The sequence below is a fragment of the Lonchura striata genome, chromosome 7 (genome assembly GCF_050655825.1).
Source record: "Lonchura striata isolate lonStrDom1 chromosome 7, ASM5065582v1, whole genome shotgun sequence".
Lineage (NCBI taxonomy): Eukaryota > Metazoa > Chordata > Aves > Passeriformes > Estrildidae > Lonchura > Lonchura striata.
The window spans coordinates 11,205,296-11,231,604 of NC_140709.1; the positions used below are offsets into that span (position 1 = coordinate 11,205,296).

The 26,309-nt window shown below is 41.0% G+C and overlaps 1 protein-coding gene across 13 annotated transcripts in view; it reads left to right on the plus strand.

Annotated features, from left to right (window-relative positions):
* SEMA5B (semaphorin 5B) overlaps positions 1 to 26,309 on the plus strand; it is a 269,934-nt gene that overhangs the window by 174,662 nt on the left and 68,963 nt on the right. For all 13 annotated transcript variants that reach the window (XM_077784940.2, XM_085584195.1, XM_021526078.3 and 10 more), the window contains 3 exons: positions 13,851 to 13,913; positions 23,105 to 23,203; positions 23,917 to 24,130. In XM_077784940.2, the coding sequence (XP_077641066.1) occupies positions 13,851 to 13,913; positions 23,105 to 23,203; positions 23,917 to 24,130 (376 nt within the window). The remainder of the gene's footprint in view (positions 1 to 13,850; positions 13,914 to 23,104; positions 23,204 to 23,916; positions 24,131 to 26,309) is intronic.

Here is a 26,309-nt window from a genome sequence, read left to right on the forward strand (position 1 = left end):
GTCCATGTGTTTTAAATGGACCCCCTTTTCACTACTTGTTTTCTAAACATTTGGAATGAAAACCTTTGAATGTAGAAATAGAATAGTTGGGGTGGGCTAGGGGAATAATGCTATAAAAATGTATCCCTTCAGATAAAAATACTTAGAATATGAATAAACCTGCAAATTTGTGTAAAAAAGAGAACAGCTTGGAAGGAATGTGGGGGAGGGTTAATAAAAATATGTTTTTGTCAGAAACACTTTTCTGTCAAGAATTCTATACACTAATTATTGATTATTCAGACAGGAGACAAAGCAAGGTTTTGAAGTTTTAGAAAAAAAGTATTTTACTTCCTTATGCGTAAGGAAAAAGAGCTAACAGGGCTGCGGCCATTTGAATAGACTGCAAAGTCGCCCAGAGAGAAGTGATTTAAGCTTTATTAAGAATGTGAAAAAAAAAATCCTAACTTAGCCTGGAATATTAAGAGACAAACTGCAATTGCCTAAGAGGAGAGAATTTTTGATGCATGGGGCAGAAAAGAATGATCAATGGTTCATAAATATAATAGTGGTAAACACAGTGACAGGAGAAAAAAATGTATGTGGTTAATATAATTGTTACAAATTTAGTATCTTTTGCTGTGAGATCAGTTATTGAGGATTTAATAGCAAGGCAAAAAAAGAAAAAGAAATTTTCTTCAATAGAAGATAAATGTGAAAGCTTTGAAAATCACCAGAAAGAGTTAGGAATAAATACAAAGAAGTATGCTGCATTAATCCTGTTGTAGAATCATTTTGTATTCCCTCATCTTAATTATAAGGCATATTCTCAAAACTCATTTATGGAATCTTTGACCTTCATAGAGGTCAAATGCTGGAGGGGAGGTGAGGGAAGAGCCAGGTGGAAGTGGGAATGTAAGGGTAGGACTCAAACAGAAGGAAATTATAAAATAAATCCTGGGTTGGCAGGAGAGTGCAGGCTGGAGAACAGAACAGAGGATCTGGGAGGAAGGAATAAATGACACTGCACCAGAGCCATCTTTGCAGGAGAAGGAGCAAATACATTCCTTGTTGAGATGAAGCTTGGCAGAGCTTACTACAGCATCAGGTGCTGACGTCTGGTGTTGGAAAAGAGGAGGCAGAAGCAAGGCAAACTGTGACAGACCAAGCAGGGAGTCTGAAGGCATCTGTTTCCCAGCCTTGGGAGGAAGAGGGGTGGATCGATGCTGTGCACACTGGTCAGGTTCTGGCAGGGGCTGTGTCCAGCTGGGCTGGGCAGCAAGGGCTTAGAAACAGTAGGACTTAGAAACACGTGAAATTTTGGTGGTGGGACAGGACTGGCAGAGAGCCATTGTCCCTAACACTGCAGTTCAGTTTTGATTTAAATTGTAGTGCACTTCAAATAAAAAACAGACTTGGGAAATATAATTTTGATTCTTGATAAATCAACCCCATTGCTTCCCCCCCACCCAAACTGACTCCTTGTTCTTCTTGAGACAAGTATTTGATTTACATTGATCAAGTGCTGGATTCAACCACTGTGTATGTTGCTGGGGATGTGGTGGTATTTGAATTATGAAGCTTTTGATATGAAGAAATTGAGAGATTCAGGTCCTTTTTGGCTTGTCATTTCCCCACTGACCACTGAAAAGTATTGCTGCATCTGGACCTTCCAGAGTATTTAGGATTGGATGGATGTTGGCTTCACACTTCATTGGAAATGCTGGGGAGAGGAGCTAGAGACAGGATACAGGGAATTCTGCACTTTTGGTTCTTCACTTTCTCTGTATTTAAGTGTTCCTTTCTCATGGAGCACAGATGGTCTTAGATTAAGGAAAATACATGCCAGAACTGCAGGCTAGGCTCAGACTGGGAGTTAAGCTTGACATGAAATAAGCAGAAGGTTGTAATTAGCTTATCAAGAACATTAGGCACCTGGTGGAGGAAAGCAGAGATGTAATGCACAATGTAGCTATAGAACAATAAAAAATCTTTTTTATTAAACATTGAGGACTTTTCATTGCTGATTTTCTCTTCCCATCCTGGTAATTTCTGGAAGGTCCTATTTATTCTTGGTTATTAGTGATCTGACAAAAGTGGCTTTTTTCTGACAGTTTGTGATGCTGAGCACCAAACCCCATAGAAGCCAGAGAGTCAAAAGGTCAGAATCTATGTGTATTGTCAACAAACCATCCTGGGAAGCTTGCACCCACGCTTGTCTGTGCACCATGTGAACTCCCTGATTCCAAATATCTGTTGTCTCACTGGTCCATCTCCTTTCTCCCTATTTTTTTCCAGCCACATGTTGAATTTCAGCTCTACCTCTGATTTAGGCCCACTGGGGCAGAATTGCCTTTTAATTTCCAGCAGAAATGCCTAGCTACAGTATGTAGCTGAGTAGTCCATGTGCTTCTGCAGTTCATGTCAAAATTATAGTAGGAACAGGATCTGGATCTTTTTTCTAGATGTGCTAGAAAACAAATGGAAATTCTCACATATATATTTGCTGAACTGAATAGGGAAAGTACAAAGACTCCCTTTTAGTTTAGCATCTAGAATTTTTTGCCCACATTATTGAAGCCCAAAAACTATTACTTTAAATAAGGGAACAGCAAGCAGGAGAGTCTGGTTTCACTTAAGTTCCTGTGGTTCAGGAAGGATCTCTGTTTTCAGCCTGCCTTGCAAAACTTTCCCAATCTCTCTGGCTTGCACAAGTCTGATCTTGGCTCATTAAAGGAGTCTCAGAGCTTTCGTTTGGTCTCAATAATGCAGCTTTCACTTAATTAAAGATTTCCAGTGCCTTTTCTCCCCCCTTTTGATTGTACTACACCAAGCATAAGAGCACAACCAGAAAAGAACATTGACAGGAAAAAATAAATCACATGCACATTTATTTGTTTAATTGTGCACTTCCCTCTTTTTTTTTTTTCCAAGCCAAGGCAGGACTCAAACCATGTTCAACCTCTTACACAATTTTAATGAGAATATATTGCAGTGTTTGTCATCTGAAATAGTATTAACACCCCCAATGCAATAGATGTGATTTCCCTAAAGAAAAGCAGGAGGTACAGAACAGTGAAAATGTCATCTTAGTTCTACATTAGTCTCTTTAATACTGCAGGAAGTGCTGATTTTGATTCCTGAATCTTAGCCTAATTGTTGTAAGACTCAGATCCAAATTGGACAGTTCCTCAAACTTATTTTAGCTTCTTCTCAAAGCAAATAAATAAATGCTGAACAAATATATTCAATTATGTAACCTGGAGAGGAATAAAGAATGCAAGACTTCCCCACTTTAGAAAGCTGGTAATACACAGACATTTCACATGTGCTTCAGTGATTACATTTTTGGTTTAAAGCTTATATGGAAAGATTGAGTTTAATAGGTAAACCCTTAATGCAGGTGCACACAATTGCACTCAGTTGACTGTGTAGGATTTGTCCATAAGCAGAGGGGGAGGGAATGCAAAAAATGTATAGTGGAGAACCCTTAGCATCTCTCCATAAGCAGTGAGCTTCAAAGAGTTACAATGGCAAGGAACCCCAGAGCAGAAAAATGAAGAACAAAATCACTTTGCTTGATGCAGAAATACAAAGGAGGCTACAGCCATGGTAAATTGATTTTGTACTGAATATGGGCTGGCCCATTGGAGGGGGTTTTGAACCTCCTACTCCAGAAATCATTGTGCAAAACAGTAAGAGGAGGCTGCTTAGAAGTCTTGTCACATCTATCAGGAGAGGCCACAAAGAAGAAGGAGGGATTTGGTTCTGAATGGCGACTCTGCCAAAGAACATAAAGGGGTGGAGATGGACATCTTTTGGCGGAAGAGGAGCCTTGAAAGAAGAATTGCCTCCACTATATCAAGGGAAACCATTGCTGTGACTACATTCATTGGCTCACTTCTTAGAAATAGCTTGTTGTACCTTGTTTGTATCAAGTGGAGAAAAGAAACCCCAAAACAAAGCCTGCTCTTTACAGAATAAACAGTGCTGGTGCTATGAGAAATTGTTCTATGTGATACCCACCTAGCCAGTGACAAGTGCACCTGCCTGTGCATCAGCTGTACTTATATTTCTGACCTGTGCTTGACTGCAGTGAATTTTTTCTTTAATTATTTCCCCCTCAGTATATTTTAACCTCCTTATTTAGTTATTTTATTGATTTAACATATAATCTTATGTCCCTGTAATCACCAGTACATTTTGTAAATGTTTGTTATCCTAAGCTGTAAACTGAATGTGACATGGCAAGAAACCAAATTCTACTGTGGCACTTAATTACCCAGTGTGCTGAAAGTCTCATCTCAGTTTCTGTATGCTTTCAGTCTTCACTAAAAAGAAAAACATTGTCATCTTTCTCCAGCATCCCCTCTGCTGTTCTCCAGTTCCAGATGTTGTCATTCACTCTAAACTGGCGATAGGTGAGAGCTTCAAGGTCTTTTTTCACTATCATCCCAGTTTACCGAGACTGTCAGTTTGTATTTGGCCCCATCCATGCTTTTTCATACTTAAAAGCAATAGCTTCCAAAAAAAGATAAGCATTCCCATATAGAACTTGCAACTAAATCATTGCACTGTTAAGCACTTTCAAGCAAAAGGAAGCAGATCACCAGCTAAATGAAATCATTGGCACAGACTGACATTTTTCTTTACATAGAATGATAAAAATACAAACACTAGATAGTGGAAACAGAAATGCACTGCCATCTTTATCTCTCTTCTTCAGAACTGCATCTTCCTTCCAAAGCTTCGTGTTGGTGCATTCATCTAACATTGCTGTGTAAATATGCAACTGTCAAAGCTCAGCACCCAGGCAGAGCAGAGTGCACCCTCCTTTCTTTATCATTATGGACAGCTCTGCATCCCAGCATCTTTGTACCCTTACACTGATTCCCCTCTCTTTGCACCTATCCTTGTGGCATTGCATTAGTGCTTGTATTAACTGTAAGGGTCTTCTGCAAACCTTCTTATCACTGTCAATGAGAGGTTTAACCCACTCTGAATCAGCCCATTAAGCTGACATCTCTCTTGTCTTTTGTTAATGTGCATTCTCCTCTTGGTTTCTCCCATGTGTCCCCTTTGGGTCTCAGAAGAATCCCATCCTTGATATAATAAAACTCTTCTGGTTACAAAAACCTCACAATGAGTTATGTGGTTGGTGAGCTGTGACCTTTCCCTTTTGTGTGGTTGTGCTCTGTTGCCTCTCAGTGCTCTGCCATCCACCGCTATCTAATGCCCCATTTATTATTGCACTTTTCTCGTAATGCATTTTGATAAGGCTGTACCTACACAGGCTTGCACAGGAGTCCTGGCCTGCAGTGGAGGTTTACAGGTGCTTTGAGAGCTGCAAACTGGGATGACAAAGTTCCATTATGTTAAAAATCTCAAATTCTCCTCTGTATGGGATTCAGCATCAAGTTACAAATGCTTTACAGAAGAGTTACTGAAAATACACTTAAAGCAGTGGCAAGACAATCTGCTTGCTTCAGATATGAATTTTAATTTGACAGCACCTAAGACTGAGCCAGCTGCTTCATTGTAACATGTTCTTTGTACACTAAAATTCCTGAAGAGCTGAAAAAAGCTGTAACCTGTGCATGACTGTTGTTTATCTTAGAAAACACCATTTTAGCTTTAGTACTTGGTATCAAATGTTCTTTACTAAATCTGTAGACAATCCTCTTTAATAGTACTTGGACTTGTACAGCACTTCCATTTGGGTGCACTGTAGAAACCATGATCTGTTAAGCCACACACAATGCTCCTTTCAGATAAGGGAATGCATAGTCTGGAGTTGTAAATTCCTACCTGACACTGCAGAGGGGGGGGAGTGTCAGATTTACAGACCTTTTGTTGTTTAATGGAATCCCATGCAGGACAAATGGAAGTCAATGGCACAAAAACTCAAATTTCTTTTTGTAGATGAGACTATGGCTGCGCCCCAAGATGTCAGAAAGAAGAGGACAGGATGCATAGAGTCTTGCCCATTGTTCTAATCTCTAACCCCACTCCCTCACACACCACTGATTCAGTGGATGTATTTTGTGACACTAGCAAAAAAATGGCTGTCTAAGAACTCATTTGTGCTAGACAGGAAAGTTTTTAGTCTGTAAGAGAGCAAGGGTCAGTGCTCATCTCTGCCTCTGACATGCTCAGTGGCTTTTCCTAGTCAGTTGACCTCTCTGTGCATCTGGTTTTCCCTTCCTCCCATGTACCTGTGTTTTCTGTTTAGATTGCAAGTGCTCTCAGGCAGAAATTCTCTCCCACAGCATGTTTGTATATTGCCTAGAAATATGGGGTCACAATCTCAGTTCACTCCTCTTCGTCCTTCTATAATACAAGTAAATAACCAGGGATTTTGAAGCTGTGAAAGACAGAAAATCAGTAGCATTGACCACCAAAGAAGAATTCACAGCAGCTAAGAACTTTCTCTGAAAGAGTAACATTTGCAGTTGAGAGCAGATTCTGCCTTTAGGCACAGACACCCAACTGTGGTACAGGAACTTACCCACTTGCTGCGGAGCTATGCACAGGAGGAAAACTGTGAAGCATTTTACCTTGCATCTGAGATACAGGAGGACCATGAGCAGGGTGAGTGACCATGGCTCAGCTGAGGTACAGGACCTCGTTTGGGCTGAGATAGCTTGATCAAAAGAGCAAGAGCTCCCTTATCTGGAGTCTGGGGCCCTGTTCTGCCAGGCGTTAAAGTGGTGCTCTGTCCAGTTGTGCCTGGAAACATAAAGTGAGGGGACAGACTACTCTAAATCATCAAGGCTTGAGAATGAAACAACTAAGTCAGTCTTCTGAAAATACTCCTCCCTGTTTACTGGTCGAATGCTAATTTGTGCAATAGGTGAACCAGGGCAGAGGAATGTACCTCAGACTATTGCATTTCCCTTTGCAAGGATGTGGTAATAGTCTGTGAGACAGAGAATCATGAATATCCAAAGATGATATTACTTGGAACTGAGAAATATCCATTCTTAAAATGAGCATGTCCTTCTTTTGATGGATTATTCCATTGTTACTATTCCAGTATGAAGCATCCACTTCTTCTCTGGCATGAACAGAGTGAGCAGTTGTGTACAGCAGCCAATAAATGCCAGGCCAAGAGCAGTCCCTGTACAGTGAGATGCTGACATTTGTTTGTAGAGAGAGGGTCTGATTCAGAGATTAAGGTTATAAGAACTGAAACCCACTGATGGATTTTTTCACTTGTTTGTTTGTTTATTTGTGAACCTCCATCTTCCAGGTGTTGTATTTGAGGTCTTACCCAGCTGATTTACTTTCCAGCCTCTCCCAAAGAGCCGCTCCTAAGCCGATCTGTTGTTAGGCACAATGGGTTTAAATAGAGCAAACAGCTTGAATTTTACCACATCTTGAATGATCTGAGATCACTGAAGAGAAATCAATTAATAATTTGATAACACACAATGCAATTCCCTTCATCCAAACCCCCTCCTCTCCCTGCAATGAATTGATTGAATTCCATGATCATTCCTCATACCTGTCACTGCACGCAGCAGTGATCTGCAATTTGTATACTGCAGTGTGGAGCAGAACTAATTATTGAAGCTTGGCATTCTGTTCTTTTGGTATTAGTTATCTTTTTATCAGACATGCTTATCACAGTTTTAATAAATTACCAGTGTTGAAACTTCAGAAATGGCCTCTAGAGCATTAAGCTACTGTGCTTTTTTATAAGGAAGTTAGATTTCAAAAAGTTATTATTTATGGAGCATTGTAAATGTTCCTTTTCCTCAAGAGACAAAAACCAATGCTTCAAAAAGGGAATTTAACTTTCTACTTTTAGACTAAAATAGAAAGTATTTATGGAGAAGTTCTGGAGGATTAAATAAGGAAGAAATACCTGAAGTGTTGTAGGAATATTTTCACTGTAAACATGATAGAAATGGAAGAACCTATTCATGGATTTTCTGCATCTAGCCTATGGACTTCTTTAAAAGATTTTTTTTCTTTTAAGTGTTGTAAGACCCAGCATTTATAAATTCCTTTTAAATGCTGCAGCATTTGCCCAGAGAAGGGTAGATCTACACTGCTGCTATGTTATGTAGACACTACAAAGTATATAGAAACATAGGGAAACACTTGTGAAATGGATTTTTCATTATCAGCAAGAATCTATGGGTGATATTTTAGAGGTCTGAAATCTGTTCATCAGTATGGATGGGAAGATTGAGGCTGGCATCTTGTAAGGGAATGAAGCAGCCTCTGAGCAGCCACTGAGGGAATGACTCTGCACCCCGATTTGGCAAAGTCCCTAAGAATGTGATTAAGCTAAAGTGGTCCAGTAGGGTGTGTAAATATGTGCTTTATTTACATTAAAGTTGGCAGATTCTAAATGCAGGGCAGAAACATAGTCTCTCCACATTATTATCTCTGTAGACTTGAAGAAAATCTTCCATACCTTGCTGTGAAATGAACTGATTAAAAAAAATGTGAATATAAGTAAGAGATGAAGAGATTTTTGTCCATATATGGAATATAGGAAGCAAGTTTTTGGGGTTTTTTTTTCCAGAGGTACATTTTTCTTAACATACTAGTGCCTTGTACAGTTACTGGAAAGGAAGATGTAAATAAATACACTGGGAAAGGAATAACTCTGCCAGCTCAGGTCTCTAGTGCACAATAGCTGTCACAGCACAGCACCTCCTGCCCTCCTTCCTGCATAACTCAGCAAGGGGTGATGTGACTGGCAGGCTCTGCTCGGGGTGCCCTCGCAGCACAAGCAGAGAACCAAAATCACCTCACATTCCGTGGGCAGGTTGAGAAGTCTCCTGTGGGCACTGCAGAGGGTTGATGGAAATGGAAACTCCTGCATCAGCAATCCCTGCACACCTGAGCCTGGGACACAAGGTGCTGCTTTTGCTTCTGCATCTGCTGACAGTAGCAGAAACCTGAGGAACACAGTACCTTCTAGAAAAAGCTGGCATCTCACAGAATCAGTACCTGATTTGGGGGATGTTTGCTTGTTTGTTCTGTGGTGGTTTTGTTTGTTGAGTTTGTTGTTTTTTTCTAGTAAGCTTGTACTTGAGGGATTTCTGTTTCCTTTCAAACATATACAATGTGCATTCTGGTATCACACATTTTTCTCCTAATAGGAGAGAAGAACATGGTTGTGGGTCTGTCTGCAGGCATGCAAGTGGTTTGCATGCAGCGCTTGTTTCATGGAAGTGAGGCTGGGAACAGATGGATAGGTTTGTAATAAAACACCTTAGATAGGTCTAATTAACAATGTGTTTAATTGATAAATATGCATGTAACATATTCTTCTCCAATCTTTGCAGTTTTAAAGCAATGTTTTGGTTTTGCATGAAGACTTGCAACCTCTATTGTGCAAGTACAGTGCAGGGATTACAGTATACTTAATCTATAAATTCATATTGTGGTGTTAAAGTATAAATTGCTGACCTGAGTGTAAAAGCTGGTCCATAGAAGTCTAAGAAATTTCACATTAAGAGTTAAGGATGCACATAACTATTGATAACAGGACTTCCTAGTGACAGGCAGGTACTTTGGAAGCCAAGACCGGGATGTGCAGGTAATTAAATAAATGTATCTAGAAAGCTTCTCTCAGCAGTGTGTGCTGAATAACTGATGTGACAGCACATGATGAGCTAGAATTCTAGAGCACTGCTGATCTGCAGTCAGAACTGGTAGCAAACTGTGATGCTTATAATTTATTGGGACAGACATTAACTCCTTCTTTCTGTGTCCAGAGGTGACCTCTGAATATTCAGATATGCACAATAGGCTTAGCTATTGTGACCCCTTCTGTTAATTTCTAGCTGGGCAATGTCACACCGGGTACATGTGATTGTGCACACAAATGCTTCTTTGTGATTGTCTCCTTCGTGGGACTTCTAAAAATGCAGAAATAATACACTAACATGTAGGTTTTAAAAAAATATTTGAGAAAATCTGCCTGCATAGAACTCGAGGAACAGAGATGTGAAGGGCAAGCTGTCCTTGCAAATAGGCTGAAGGAAGGTGCGTTTATTTGCATTTTCAAGTTGCTTGTCCTCTGGTTCTGTCTGCACAGGTGGCTGGACAGTCCTGCCCGTGGTTTGTATGGCTCAGCTTGCAGACCTGAGCTGTTCCTTTCACATGACACATGAATCTGGGTACCCCAATCCTGCAAATGGGCCATGTGGTTATACAGGAGGTCCTCAAAGTGGCTGGAAACACTGTTGGATACTGCATTTCTTCTGGAAATGCATGAGGGAAGAAATACTTGAGAGTTTGTAAGGAGGTAGCAGGAGATGCTGGAGTGCTCTCTATATAAGGATGTAATGGGAGAAATTGCTGACACTCTGACACCCCAAAAAGCTGTTTTCTTGGTTGCTTGAGCACATGGCTAGTACATATTGTCCTGTATTTGGATATAGCCCTCCTCCCAGGTTTGTCATGTTTTCATCCAGACTGTCTTCCACAACTCATGCCATGAAAATTGTTTTATTGCATATGGATATGCATATCCAGAGACGTGTACTGCTTTTGACTGACACATGTAGCAGGAGGTATAAAAATAGTCCCAGATGTGTTTTCTGGAGCTGGGAAACTGAAATGTCTCAGAAAATTGAGAAAATTAATCATAAATTCAGGATGATATCCCAACAGAGTGACCAAAAACATCTGGTGGAAACAATTTGTACCTCACCCAAGTGTGCAGAGGCAGTTAAAGCAGTTAAAAAAAAAAGAAAAAAATAATAATTTGGTTTATTGAGAGATATGAGGAAAGGGAGGGGAGGCATCTAAGCCATTGTTCAAGAACCTGGCTTTTGAGAAGCATTATGATCAGGTAAGGAGGACAAAGTACAAAGCATCTCTTACAGTGCTGTGGTGTTATGCAAGTGTTAAGAAGGTCTGTGCCTCACTGATACATATATGGGTACACACAGATGCACCCCAGAGAGAGAACTTTCTGAAAATTGTTCTGTCAAGTGTCCAGTAGTTTGATCCTGGGGCAAAATGTATTTAAGGCAGAGGAAGAACATGTGGTCATCTGTGGAGGAGGGGCTTGGGTTGGATACACCAGGGAGAGGACACAGAACCACCAGCATCCCGCAGGGATTTTGCTGAGAGTAGCCCAGGGCAGCAGAGGTGACAGGGGTGGGACATTTTGACCTGAAAAGATAGGTGATCAGTCAAGTTGAGAAAGTGAATAATGCTGGAGAGCTCATGTGAAAACCCCAGGCTCAGAGGTCTGAGCCTAGCCAGGTCCAAGCCACAGGCCATGGCCACAGATGTGTGTGGGCTCCTGGGAGTCCAGCACAAGGCCTGGTCTAGTCTGTAGGTCAGTGGACCTTGCAGTACAAATACTTCAGTGCACATTAGCTGCTTGGCTTTAGAATTATACTTTTATTATTGTCAAGATGTTCTGCTTTGCAGGGTCATGAATATTTTCTTTGAGTCACCAGAGGTCACTGAAGTTACTCAGCCCTGAAGCTAGCTCTCCCCTGTCCTGCCAAAGACACGTGTGGGACTTATAAAACAGCTTGCCATATTTTACATGTTGCTCTGGCTTGCCATATTGCTTAATTATCTTCTTAGCTCTAATGAGATGCACCCTGACTAATGGTGTAGTCACAAACAACATGTTGCTATAATTTGGGCCATCACTAAGATCTTCTGTATCACTACTCATCAAGGTAGTGCTTCAGAAGGCTGAAGGGCAATGTGCCTAAAGAAAGAAAACATTTAGGCACATTGGAACAGTGCTGGAGGAGAGCAGTGCTCTGATTAGAGCTATGTTTGCATAGCTCGAAGTTCATGCCTCGCAGTTCTGTGCTGCAGGTGTCTGGCAGGAAGACTTGGGTGACCCCTGGGAGGCCAAATTCTTCTGTGTTGCACTGCTGCAATCCCAGATGACCCAGAGTATTTGCAGAGAAGCAGCATCGATTGCTGAAGCAACCAACAATTTTTGTTTTCATTTTCTCCTGTCAAGCAGTGTTAAGATAGACGGGGCTGTATAATGGAAAGTCCTCTGTCTCTGGTTTTAAAATGGGAAGAAGGGCCTCCTCACAATAAGTGATCTCTTTTCTGAATATATCGTTTTCTTTTTTTTTTAATTAAAATTGTCAAAACTTAATTGAAGGTACAAAGACACTGGATTTTAATGAGCATGGGCTAGAGTTGGGATTACAGATCATAATCCTACTGTGCAGTTGCTTTGTCAATGTCAATGGCTCCTGGTATTCAGCAGGCAAAATTCCTTGCTCTCCTGTGATGGCTTACAATGTGAGCTCTGTCATCCTGTGTCATTCCCTCTCAGGATATGACTTAATGATCCTTTCCAGCAAGGATTTATCCCAGCTCTCACAAAAGCACTTCTGAAGCACAAGCTTTTAGCCTCCACCCTGGATTGGACTGCAGTATATGGGAGCTATCTTCCAAGTGGCTTCAAGGGAAAGACCTGTGCTCCTCACTTTTCTCACCAGATCTTTGCCTGTGCTCATGAAGTCTTTATTTCAAGTCAAATTGAATGGAATGCTCAGCTAATGGAGAGATGGAGTGGGTTTTTTTGTTGTTGTTGTTGTTGTTTTGTTTTAATGAGATAGAACTATCCCTTCCCCTGATGTTGCATATAAATGCATTTCCTAGCTGGTTGCATTTTTTGTAGGTCTCAATGAGTGTCTTCATGGACCTGAGCTGGGAGTTGGAAAATTAATCTTCTCTTTTTAGTGATTTCCCAACTTTCTCCTGCAAAAAAAATGGATTTATCATGTATCAAGAGGACAATTTCTATGGCAGACTAGGTTTTAAAAAACATATTGGCTGCAGTGAGAAGTTCAAGAAGAGTTCAGATCTGGACCGAACTTTGAAGCTATTTCCTTTGTTGGTAATGGACTGAGGAAAATAAAAATAAAGAAAATCTGTCTCTGTTAAGGGAGCTCTGGATCTTTATCTGTACTTTGTGAGCCTGGCCTTTCCCTATGTAGCAGAGCTGTTTTTCTGGTACTCAGAATGATGTATTATGTATAGTAGGGATATTTATATGTATTTTCACCTCCAGCTAACAATACCTGCTTGAATTTTTAGGACTATTTTTAAAAAATGCTGAAGGGAGGAAAATTGGGGAGGGCATTGAATAGTTGGATATGTTGCTAAATATTTTACATTTAAAAGTTCTGTCTAATGCAGCTTTTCTGGTCTTGACTTTTCTTGTGAAGGAAGGGGCCTCTTCATTCTGAAGCAGTCAGAGGTGACCAGGGACCCCACATGCTCTCAGCTTCCAGTCAATAGTGCCCTCAGCCATAATGTGTTTTACTCTGCCTCAGGACCTGGCCCCACTTCTCTGGCATCACAAATCACCATCAGTTTTTCTCCTCTATTCCCATCTCTCTGAGTTTCACCTGTCAGCTCCCAGTTTTGATCCAGCTTGATTCACTGCAGGATTACTTAGAAAGTGACAGTCTTGGGGGTAAATTTAGGAAGACCAACAAATTTGTGCAGAACTGATGGACTTCACTGTAGGGAATTTTTCTTTTCAGCAATGAAAGCTGGGGGTTTTTACAGTGCTATCCTCTTTAAAAAGAATGTGATGACTTGGTGTGTGGGGCTTATGTCTTGGACGTTCCAGATGAATGATGATCAGAAGTTATATTTACATGTAAATTAAAGTTTGTCCTCTGTGAACATTCCAGTTGCCAGCGCCTCTGAACTTCTCATCTATTTATCATTTGTGTGCACTGTGAGCACAGTGGGAGTTAGATACATGTTTACTGTCACAATGCTGCTTTTAAATTGGGCTGTGTAAATTGGCTGGAGATGCTTGCTTTTGTTTTGGGAGTCTCCAGACATGGTGGTTGGTGGCATTCTTGTGTGACTTGTGAACTTTGGTTTTTCAGGCAACAGCATGGGGTTCAGATGAAGACACTAGGAGGTCCTGTCAAAGTAAAGGGAAAACAGAGGTAAGTTTTGCTTTGTTACATTGATGTTATGGGTAAATATATTTGCAACATGTGAAATCCACACGGAGAATGTCTGACACCAGTTCGAGCTTGCAAATTTGCAGCAGTTTAGCTGTACTGCCACATGGGTATAAGCACCACCAAGCAAGCCACTTCAAAGGCTCCCCATCCAAGTTATTACACTTGCTCTGCATGAAATTTAAAGGTGATTTCACTGCTGGAGAGGACACAATTTGTAACACATCGGGGAGTGGAGTGGTGGCAAGCCAGGGGTAGCATCCTGCAGAGGGGTGTGAGGCCAGGCAGGCTGGCTTAGCCCAGGTCCTCAGCAGTGAGCCACTGGCATTCAGCCACGTGGGATTCAATGTTTGCTTGCAGTTGGAGTTCATAGTTGTATAATTCCCTGGAAGGTGAGAATTGAGTCTGCTCGCACACTGCAATCTGTTCAGGTTGAATATCACAGAGCTGCTTGGGAGGCAGGTGCACTCGGTTAAACTGCACTTTGAAGTAAGAATTTCTTGGACTTGTACATGCTGTCCCAGAAGTTTGGAGTTTGCAGGCATTTCTGATCGAGCCACGGGGCCTTTCCACCCTTCTTCTGAAAAGTTAAAATGAAGGCATCTATCTAAAAGCAGCAATTTTTTCATTTTTCAAACGTGATATTTGTGCGCTTCAGAAATCTTCAGTCCTCAACTGAGAGGGTGTCCATTGTCTTTAATACAACTCTGCAAAGAGCTTTTAGTCCAAACCAGAGGAGCTGGGCAAAAGATAAGACAGAATAAGCAAAATCTTTGCTTAGACACAGACAATCAAGCAGAGAGTGATTGTGTGGCTGGGCCAAAATCCTGGAATCTGCCACATTCCAGTTTGCTTCTTTAAACATGGGATTATCTGATCTTCCATTGACAATATTATTTTTATATAATAGAGTTTATGTGATTACTGTATAAACTTGTATGTACACAAAAAAAAAGCTAGCTTGGGTTTTGCCAGATAGGCAACAATTTGCTTAATGTAGCTGTGGAGAACAGGAGTATGAGTATCCTAGAACATCGTTAGAGTTCCAAGAAGAAACTACATCATGCAGGAAATCAACACGGAGGTAAAATGGGTTGGGATGGGCAAACACCAAACACAGCCAGCAATGAGAAGAAGTAGGACAAAATTGAAAAATACCACAACCAAGACATGAGGAATTTTTTTGAATTTGTGGTCTTTGCACTTTAGATGCGCAAAGAAAGGTTTTCCTCTTTTCTTTCATTGTAAAGTCTGTGAGATTTTGTAGAAGAATTTGTATTTATAGCCTAGAAATACTTTGTCAACCCCTGGATAAAGCCATACATGTAACTGAACAAATTCTAGGGTAATTTCAATCTTTGTTCCTGTTATGCCAAAAGTAAGCAATGGTTTGAGTATCTTCACTTCTGCCTTCTCACACTGCAAAGGGTTTGCAAAAAAATGTCATGAGCATAATGCTCTGAATAGCTGAGTTTATGCTGATTGTGACACAGAGTTTGAAATCATTTGGTGGGTGCAGTGACCATGAGTGAAGTTTGGAGGAATGGTAGTCAAGCAGATTGGTAGGCACTTCTTGACATAAAATTAATGGCAAACAAAGGTGTTGACTAAGACTCTGACAAGAAGACAGGAAGCTACAAAAGCAGAAGGATTCTGCAGTAGCTAAGTAAACACTGATCTCTCAGGTCTTTATCTACACTACCCTGTGTGTCCACAGCTGAGTGCCCTATACATTCATGTTAGTTATACTGCAGAGAAATGACTCAGCACCAGCTCAAAAAGACCAAGTTCAGTCTAGGCAGCTGATGAAGTGTGTTACTCCAGCTGAGTCCAGATCTGACCCAGGATCTTTGCCCTTGGCTGGGTGGATGCAGCAGGTGAGGGCAGCACTGTTGTGAACACTTCTGATTCTGCTGTGGTGGTACAAGGTGCAGAGCTCTGTCTGCCTCAGACTTGACTAATGGCAGGTTTCTACCCAGCACAGATGATTTGATGATAAATGTGTTATGGATTGTTAGGCACTTAGATATGTGGTGATAGAGGCTAGAAATAAGGAGAACCTTTGGATCTTACATAAATTCACAGTGTAGTTTCCCGAAGTTGACTGGTTTCCCGAAGTTGAAGATGACTGGTACATTTTCCTTGCCCATTTAATAACGTATATACTTTAGGGGAAGTTTTCAAAACTGGCTCATGTATTAAAATACCCTTTTTATTGTGCCTGTTAAGTATTTAAATAAGATCCTTCCTGCTGCTTAGAAACTCTCTTCCTAAAATGCAGAGACCTGTACCCTAAGAAAAATAAGAACCACAAGAATAAAAGCCACAAAATGCATATCACAGAAGTGTAATTATTATGCTATAATAGTTACTTCCCATTTGAGTACCTATTGTCTAGAGAAGAGGCAGATGAAAAATCTGAGTCTTAGATATAAGGTTAGAAGGTACCATTTTTTCTGACACCTGGCCATGAATTTCACTGGCTTATTCCTAAACTGAGCTCACTGCCTGTGTCTGCTGTTCCTTTTTGAAAAAGATGTAAAGTTTTGCACTGAGGGCCTGAAGAAAATATGCTCCCTGTGCTTTGCTGGATTGTTCTAATGGCAGATTACCTTCCCTGGTAACATGTACTTTATTTTTTTTATTTGGATCTGGCTTCAGTTTTGCATGAGTGGGTTTCTTTTTGCCCTTCTCTGCTAGATTAAAGAGCCCTTTAGTTATCAGTATTTATTTTTTACAGAGGCCCTAATATGTTCTTTGCAATGCAGTACTTTGGCTTTTTGATAAAGTAAGAAGATGAGTTTTCCAAGCCTCTTTCTCTAAGTCATTTTTCTACTGCCCTTGAATACTTTTTGTCTGTTTTCTGCACACTCCAATTTTTCACCTGTATTCCCTTGTCAATCTCTCTAATGCCTAAGTGTGATTAAAACAGCCTTCCACCCTTCTCAGTTCATATTCATGGCAGTTTTGTAAGCTCCTCTGCCACAGGAGATCATGCAGAATTGCCTGGCCACTGTGACCACTAAATCCTTCAACAGTTTCTACTCTTGGGATGTAATTTCCATGCTTATACATAAAGCCCTTTTGTTCCTCTTTCTTTAATGCATAGTATCTTTTAAAAATGGGAGTTTTTTGTCAAGTCCAGCTCAGCAACCATCCTACCATCCTGGCACATATCACACACTCTCTCTCTCTCTCTCTCTCTCGCTTTCTCTCTCTCTCTCTCGCTTTCTCTCTCTCTACACACAGTGAGGCATTGACCTCACTGATAGTTGCTATTTTTGCCATCTTTAAATGTTTGTTAAGAAAAATGTTAATACTGAGCTGGTGCCACCACAGCTGGGGCTCCACTAGAACAGCAACTTTATGAGTGATTTCACTTTGAGGATTTTTTTTTCATCACAGTAATTTATCAAACTTTAATCACTTAATGTATAAGTTCCTGAACTTGATTTTAAAATTAACTCTCTGCAATAGATCATGCAATATTAAAACAAACACCTCATAAAAGTATTTTTCATTGATGTTATTTTTATCAACTAAAACTTGTGGTTTCCCCAAAGAAGTGTACATGCTTTGCTTGCCATGTCTCTGGAGAGCCACGCTGGCTTCTACCGGTAATAATTATTTTCTTTTTTTTTTTGCAGCATTTATAAAGTGTAACATGATCAATATCTTTAAACTGTCCCCTGGAAAACATCCACATTACTGAGACAGTGCAGAGAACAAAGTCAGTGTTATGTTGCCTTTCTTTGTGTCTTCCAAAATGAAATCATCCAGAGGTTGTAGTTAAAATGAATGATGGATAGAGCAGAAGGGGAAGAGATGTATTTAATTTCATTAGGAGTTGCTCAGTTCCTAGTTTGTAATTGGTTTGTCTCTGCCTAACAGTCGCCATCTACCACATCTAGTGAATGCAAAATTGTGAATTTTTCAACATTAAAACTTTGGTCTTTATTTTGTCTAATTATTAGACAAAATTATTTTTTTAATGTTCCAAAAGCAGCACACTATCATTTTAAACTGTGTAAAGAAACCATTTGTGAAAATGACAGTGAAAAATGGCAGCTCTTACATTCTGCCCGATGAGGTTTGTGTAGCCAGGAGGGAGATGATGCACTAATAACACTTCTGGAGCAAGAAAGAAGTGAGATTAATATCTGATAGGCATCCAGCTGGGTTGTCCTACTGCATTGCCAGTATAGCTCCTTCCTTTTTTTGTACAGTGTCCTGTTGCTGTGGATGCACAAGGTTACAGGGAAATCCTAGCCCAAGGCTTCAGCCCAGTGGAATGGGATTGGTGCATAGAAATTGCTTAGCTAAAGGAGAAATGAGCTATTTCAGGCTTTCCAGTGGCTATGTGTCACGCAGAGGATGCTTATCTGCTTATCTGGTGGAACTGGGAAACTCCACACCATTTAAGAATAATAGGCATCCAGGTAGGAGAGACACCATGGAAATCCCTGGGGAAACAGAAATAGCTGGGAGGCCATCAACTATTTTTATCCCCTTTGTAACTGTTCCTAGAGACCTGAACCTACATTCCTATTACTTCTGCTAAGCTATCGATGCAGAATCAGCCATCAAATAAATTTGATTAGAAATCTATGAAAGAACATTTGCCTAGAAAAATCATTAGCAATTCTCTTTGCTATTTGTTCTACTCAGAGGAGAAGGGTAGTTTCATTGGGGCCTTGGCTTAAACTGAGTAACAGACTTGCTTGCCCAAAGAGGTAAATACAGACATTTGGGAGTGTATCAATAGCAGTGCTCAAGAACCAAGCTGGGTCTTGATTATTTTTAATAAATTGGGATAAACTACAGCAGATAAATTAAATGTTTGTTGCAGTCTAAAATGTCACAGAAGAGGTAACTTGGAGTTCTGCTGGCTGATTCTCTGAATTCCAGGTTGTGCTCCGGGAGCTCTCTACTGAGCATGGCAGACTGTCTGCAACAGCTATTTTTCTCATATAGTGTATAACTGTAAAATATATCAGTATGTGATGAAATAGTATTAAACAATAATTAAAAAGGAAATCTCTGACAACAGGGCTTGGGTAGTTTATTTAAACTAGAAAGCCATTAAAGTAGTGCCTATATATATAGCTATGCTTTCAAAGAAAAATGCATCTGTACAATGAGATTAGGGTTTTTAACATTTTAGAACTCCGGTGTTAAGAGATGACAGAATAAACTAAGAAGCATCTACAGCTGGTTTATTTGCAGCAACCTGAAACTTTTTGATTTTACCTCAAATGGAAGCTGCGGGAGGTCAGCCCCTCCATTTGCTGACCTGTCCACATGAATGAAGGCAGTAACAGGGCACCACTCTTGATTCTCAGGTTTGAATTGTGCTCTCAAAACAACCTAATGTCTCTGTGAGCTAGAAAGAGACCTGGTCCTGCCCACAGTCATGGACATACAGCATTCACAGACAGTGCGTGAACAGTCATTCTAAATGCTACAAAAAATTAAATAAATGAGACTAGGCTTAAAATGAGGAGGTGGCAGGAAGGGGCTTCAGTGCAGTTTGTTCTGACTGTGAGATCCTGTGGTCTGTAGTGTTGAGAATTAGCAATTCTCTTCCTTTCTAGGAAAACAAGTGTCATTAGACTGGAGAAGAGTGATACCTTCTAAATTTATGTCCCTATATCAATAAAGGGATGAATACCAGGTAATTTTGGGGAAGAAGAAAAGTATGTAACATGGAATTCATAGGAAAATCAGAAATATGCTTAATTCTTTGGCAGTGAGCCACAGGTTTTTATCAGCTCTGCCATATATTTAATAATAATCCTAACTAATATAACTAAGTTATTCTTATTAACCATATAAATATGCAGTCTTCCCCCTTTATTTAAAACCTTAATCTCTTGATCCCAGTAATATCTTCTGGTGATGAGATTTGCAGACTGATCATACACAGATTTAACTGTCTGCTCCATAATGTGAGAGCAGGATCCAAACATTGTCTTGTCTGGACAGAGGTGGGTTCAAACTTGCCAAATTCTCTGCTTATATTACAGCCCATCTGATTTTTGCTTCCTGTGTGCCTAGAGTTTTCCAGCCACATGGAAGAAACTGCATTAAATAGCTCCTATTTTCTGTAGGGGTTTGTGAGATCATTTTACTAACCAGTTGCCTCAGCTATGACTTGCTGCAGAGAGCACTGTATTGAATGACTTTTCAGAGCAAATCCAGGCTGGTTTAAAGAGCACAGAAAGGAGGCTGTTCCTTGCTATTTATTTTGAGAATGGGGTAGTAAAAGGATCTAATTAAATCTCCCAGACACTGTGTTGAGAAAAATCCTGCAAGCTGGAGCATTTAAGTGGTTTTGTTTCTTTGCTTTTGTTGGAGGCTTCATAGGCTGCTGTGACTTGCCATGGGTACAGTAATAAGAAACAAGAGGTGAGCACTGCACTCTGCTTTGGGCCAGGCAGGTTGGAGAGATGTGGTCTGGTAGTTGGACCTTTGTGTGTGTCCTCTAACCCAGCAAGTTTAGCACCTGTATTATTTGGATTCTCCCAGCTGAGAGAGCAGGGCAGGCAATGTGCATCTGTTTCAGAACATTACTTTAAGTGTCTAAATTGCTTTGAGACCAGTGCATGAAATGAGCATATTATATTATCACTGCTCTTCCTCCAGGAGCATGGAGTGCTGCTACCATCATCAGTAAGGCAGGTCCAGGGAAAATGCCTGCTCAGCTAACTCATAGGAACAACTACAGGTGGGCATGGCCCACACCTAGCAGCATTATTTTTAAGCAGTAAAAATGGAGTAAAATTGTGCAACAGATTAATCACTGCCAGTAGTCTGCAGCACGTGACCTTCCACAGAAATTCTTTCTGTGTGCTATCTTCTCAGATAATTTGTTAATCTGTAATTCAGCTCTGTGCAAATAAAGGGAAGTCTCCAAATTAGGAATTTAGATTTTTGCTGGACAGGGCTTTAGTTAGGAATACATTGTAGTATCTAGGCAGGAAAGGGTCCAGCAACATAACTGGTCTTAGCTGTTTTAAGTCAGAAGCTGTGCTCAGACCTTGCACAAAGCAGAGAATGGTGGCAGTGGAGGGGGAGCAGGTGGGTACTCTCTTGTGTGAAATTTGAGTACAGAACTGCATTCTAGGTTAGATGGCAAATCAATCATATTCTGAAAACAACACTCTGTTGGGAGACAACCTAATACTTTTTTTTTAACAGCATTCGTTCAAGAATTTTTAGTACTTTGCAGTCAAATATATAGTCCTAAAATTATGTGGGATTGAATAACTGTACTCTACAGAAAGAGGGATGACTTAACCCAATCATGAAATGCAGACATCTCCAGGGCAGGAAGAAACTGGCAGGGCTCCCAGCACCATGCAGCAATGACAGGGGAGGGCAGAGAGGATGGCAAGCCCTTTGTCTTGTTAAAGGAAGCAATGAAACCACTATTTTTAATACACAGCAGGTGGGACAGCACTTCTCGAGGTCCTGTTTGATAGACTGATGCACAGTTACCATGACTGATCTGCTTCTGAAATAAAAAGAGTTGACCCAGCTATGAATCTAAGCTCTCATTTTTGGGTGCCGGGCATTGCAAATCTGATTCCTGCTGCCCCTCAAGACTGGCAGCATGTGGTCTGTGGCACTCAGTAGCCTCTTTCCAGATTGGGCAAGTGCTCCTAGGCTGGTTCTGGAGTGGAGTCTGTGCCATTCAAAATCACATATCATGTCCATGCAGTTGCCATCTGTGGCTAACACTGGCAGGTTTCCTGTTGGATCTTTTCCGTACAGCAAATGAAATAAGATAGTGTGTAATCCAGCTAAGCAAGCCCCTTCCTTTCCAGATGATAGGGGGTGTTTTTACACTGCTGAGTCTTGCAAATGAAGTCTTCAGAGAAATGATCAACAGGATGGAGTGCTGTGAGACAGGAGCTTGCTGAATGATTGCTGCTTACAGGAGGGAGAAGTGGTGTCTGCAGCTGTAGGCTCAACTTAGTGGCAAATGATGATCTATTGGAGGGAAGAAAGCAAAGCAGCTCGGGTAACCCAGCTGAGGTTGCTGGTTTTTAACAAGTTTCCTTATCTGTTTATGATATAACATAATAGAATTTCTTCCCTTGGAGCCCAGTGGGTGCCTGTCATTGCTCATATCCTCTCCTCTGAGGTGACCCAGGGCCTGGGGCAGGCAGGCTGGTGCACGTGGCTCACTGGGGCTCTTTGGGTGATCCTTGGGGCAGGTGGCTCTGCAGCCTCTTGCACTGCCTCTGGGAATTGCATACTAGTCTCTCACCTCCCTTTGCTTGTGTGTATTCTTAGAAAGCTCCTGACTTATGTGGCCTCTTTCACCCCCATTATTTACCTCCAGGAGATGCTCAGTTAGCCTGATTTGCACTCCACAGGTCTCTGAATATAAGGCTTTGGGGAGAAAGAGGGACCATGGCTCTCTCTAACAACATGAAGATGATTTTCTGAACAAAAAAGCAACTGCAGCCTTGTGCTGCCACCCCAGCACAGCGTGGGACAGCAGGACCCCCACACCTTTGGGGACTGACGTGTGGAGGGAGTTGCCTATTGGTACCAGCAAGTGGTCGAGCAACTGAGACTGGGAACTTGCTGTTTCTCACTGGCCTGACCTGAAAGATACACTCCTTCTACCATGGAAAATCCTGAGCACACAATCCTCTGGGAGGCAGGAATAACAGCCTGCTCAAACACAAGATTCTCTGACCAGCCTGGTCTATTAAAGAGAAGTTCCTGCTGTTTTCCTGCTGGCACTGGTTTGAATTATAGTGCAGACAGACCTGCTGTCCTTCACTGGAGTTGGTGTCTGGGTAATGTTTTCAAAGCTGCAGCATTACTGGGAAAATAGGTCAGAAGTATCATCATGGAAAGAGAGAAAAATTCTCCTCCAATCTAAGCAGAGCACAGAAAGAGGTACTTGTAGCTATGACAAAATTGACCTGATGGATAACATCCTACCCTGGGACTGTGCAGGGCTATGGTTAGAGAAATAACCAGCAAATTGGACATGCTCACCTAAACTGCTGGCTGCCTACAGCTGTGCACTGCTTGAGGCAACAAACCTCAGCCCAAGTTAGAGCTAAGGAAGGTGCATTCCTGCTGCAACACAGGTATATTTAATGTAATAATATTTTCAAACATCCTTTGTCTGTCTTGTGTCCCTATAGGAGGAGTGCCAGAACTATGTCCGAGTGCTGATTGTTTATGGCAAGAAGGTTTTTACCTGTGGTACCAATGCCTTTTCGCCAGTGTGTTCCAGTCGACAGGTCTGTTCTGCCTCTCTTACAGTGATGGAGAGGGCTGCATACATGCTCTGGGGAAGGACAGTCATTTGGCAGGCTGTCATGGCTGCACAAAATATGTTCTAAATGTAGCTGACTGAAATTATGTTTGTTTTCTTCTTTGGGCTGCTTTGGGGCAGTGGCTGTGTTCATGTTATGGGCGAGTTTGGTCTGGACAAAGTGCTGCTCATGTAAACCTTGGGTATGGCACTGAAAATAGGGAATATAGACAAGCTTATCTGTGAGTGCCTCCTGAGCTGAATACTTTAAAGTTTCTTTAAAATAAATGGCAAAATTCCCTTTGGGTTCAAGGAAGGCAGGAGCAGGTCCAGAGGAATGTTTATTTGTACATTTTTTTTAAGGCAAATATGTATTCAGGAGGTGTCTACAGAAGATTAAAACCCTGTGCTTGCACCAGGAGCACCTGATTACTTCAGGTGGATTTGGGCTTTATTGGCTGGGGAATCACCCTTTATACAAAGCAGTAGGATCAGTGAGGCTCAGACACAACTTCTTACATTGGCAAATGTTGGCTGTAAAGATCAACTTTCAGTCATCACTAAGATTACATTCTCCTAGCTACCTGATTTTTAAAAATCAGGGATTTGCTCATAGGTACTCATGGGCAAACCAATTCTTTATACCATTAAGAAAGTCAGATGCTCTTTAAATTTTCTTCTCTCTCCTTTTAAATACAGGTAGGAAATCTCAGCAAAATCATTGACAGAATTAATGGAGTGGCTCGGTGCCCATACGACCCTCGGCATAACTCGACAGCTGTGATTACATCACGAGGAGAGCTCTATGCTGCAACCGTGATTGATTTTTCTGGACGGGATCCTGCTATTTACCGCAGCCTTGGAAATGTTCCCCCACTTAGGACAGCACAATACAACTCCAAATGGCTCAATGGTAAAGTCATGTGGGTCACATCTGAGCAAGAGATGTATTAGAGTCAGCTTGACAGGCTTGTAAATCTTTCTCTCTCTTTTCATATTGAGATCCAGAGTTATGATGGGGAAGGGCTTCCGGAGCAATAATCAATGCAGCTTAGAAGACATTTAAAAAGTGCCTGGAATTAGTTCAGAAAAGTTGATTTAGAATATAAAAAGTGGGTCTTACAGGCTACTCAACATATATATGGATCTCTGTCTTGTGAGAGGACCAAATACATCATTTTAACAAGAAAACCACTGAAAGATTTGAACAACTTAAAGCATCATATTGTTGACCCAGTTCTGCAGAGTGATAAGCACTCTTTACTTACCCTGACTCAGCTGAAGATGCCTGGTTTCAGTGCAAGATCACTCCAAAATGAGAAATTTCACAGCACATTATGTTCCACGTGAGTCCATGCTGGTGTGGATTTATAGTTATTAAAAGAAGTTCTTACCCCAGCGTGATAATACCCTGCATCAAGCCAGCTATAGAATTACAACCAGCAATCCCTGCACTGAATCCACACCTTCCAACTGGGGCAAAGAACTTCTAGTCTGAGCAGACTGTAGTGATGGAGGCCCCAATATTCCCCCTATCTCCTTTCACCCAGGTAAATCTAAATCTTTGAAATCTTTCTATTAGATTTCAGGACCTTTCAATTAAAGATAAGAGCAGTGGGACTGTGCACTCAAGCTTATTAAGACTGAACTAGGCTTCTGCAGGCAGACTGAAGTCAGTATGGAGACCTGGAATGTAAGGAAAAGGATGTCATCAGGAAAGATTGTGAATTAGGATCAAGAAGCATCATAGCCTATACACACTCATTGGAAACATGTTCCTCTTGTCATTGCATGAATGAAAGATTCAGAAGGAAGCCACACTGGAACAGGGGAGTTTGAGGAAGACAAACTGTAACTTAAAAAAACTAATGTGACTCTTGGATTTATAACCTTGTGCAGCATTGGTGACATTGGAGTAATTTTGTCCTGTTCTGGCCACTTTTCAACAAGAAACAGAAAACCTGAAGGTGATTCAGAGAAGAGCCATTCAGTGATTTGAAACTTGGAAAGCCTGCCTCACAGTGAGAGCCTTAAGGAGCTCAATTTATTTATCTTTCTGAAAAGGAGATAAAAGGTGTTTTGTTCATGATATGGAAGTACTTACATCAAGAGAAGATTTTGGAAAGGATAAAGTTCTTTAATCTAGCAGACAAGTCATGACAAGAACCTGTGATTGGAAGCTGAAACCAGATAATGTCAAATGGGAAAAGAAATACAGGTTGCAGCTGGGTCAGTCTTTAGCGATTTGAACAAGTCACTGAGGGAAGTGATGGATGTAAAGCCAGGTGACATTGTCCACTAATATCAGATCTTTTTCAAAAGATGTGGTCTAATTCTCCTGTTAGTTACAGGACCTGATGGTGGAATTACAGGGTGAAATTCTCTGGCTTGTGTTAGACAGAAGGTCAGATTGGGGATCACAAGGGTCCCTTTAAGGTTCACGGTTAGTTTGAAGGAGAAAGTTTGACAGGAGATGATTTGCAATGCCCTTCCCTCTGTACCATCATCTCCCTCCCAAACTTGCCTTGCAGCAGCAATGGGCTGCCTTTCTCTGCTCTCCTTTCACTCCTGGGCTGCAGCTTTAAAGGAATCCTGTCCTTCCCTTTATTCTTCTTCCTTTGAGCACTACTCAGAAATGAACATTGTAAAAACACCCTATAAAACCAACAGGTTTGGAGAAGGTTTGTTTGTTTAGTCAAATATCATTCATTGGCTAAACTTCTCCTTTTACCAAAGAAACTTTTAGGATAAAAGACTGTACACATTAAAGCTTTGTTATATCCCAATTAAAATATTAATTACTAAACCTACTAAATTCCAGGTTCTTTTCAATTCTTGTGAAAATAATAACAAAAGTTTTAGGAGAAAAAGCATTAAGGAGAGCACATTTCACTGCTGTCAGTCTCTGGCATGGTTTTGTTTTATGGACATAAGATAATCTTTTGTGCCTAGAAACTGGAAAGGTTTGATGATAAAAGCCAGATGTGACAGTGCTGGGAGAGTAGCTTGAATGTTTCAGTGCAGCTGTCTGGGGAATCGGGCGGATGCACGCAGCATATTTAACACATCATAAGGTCCACTTCAAAAGTGAA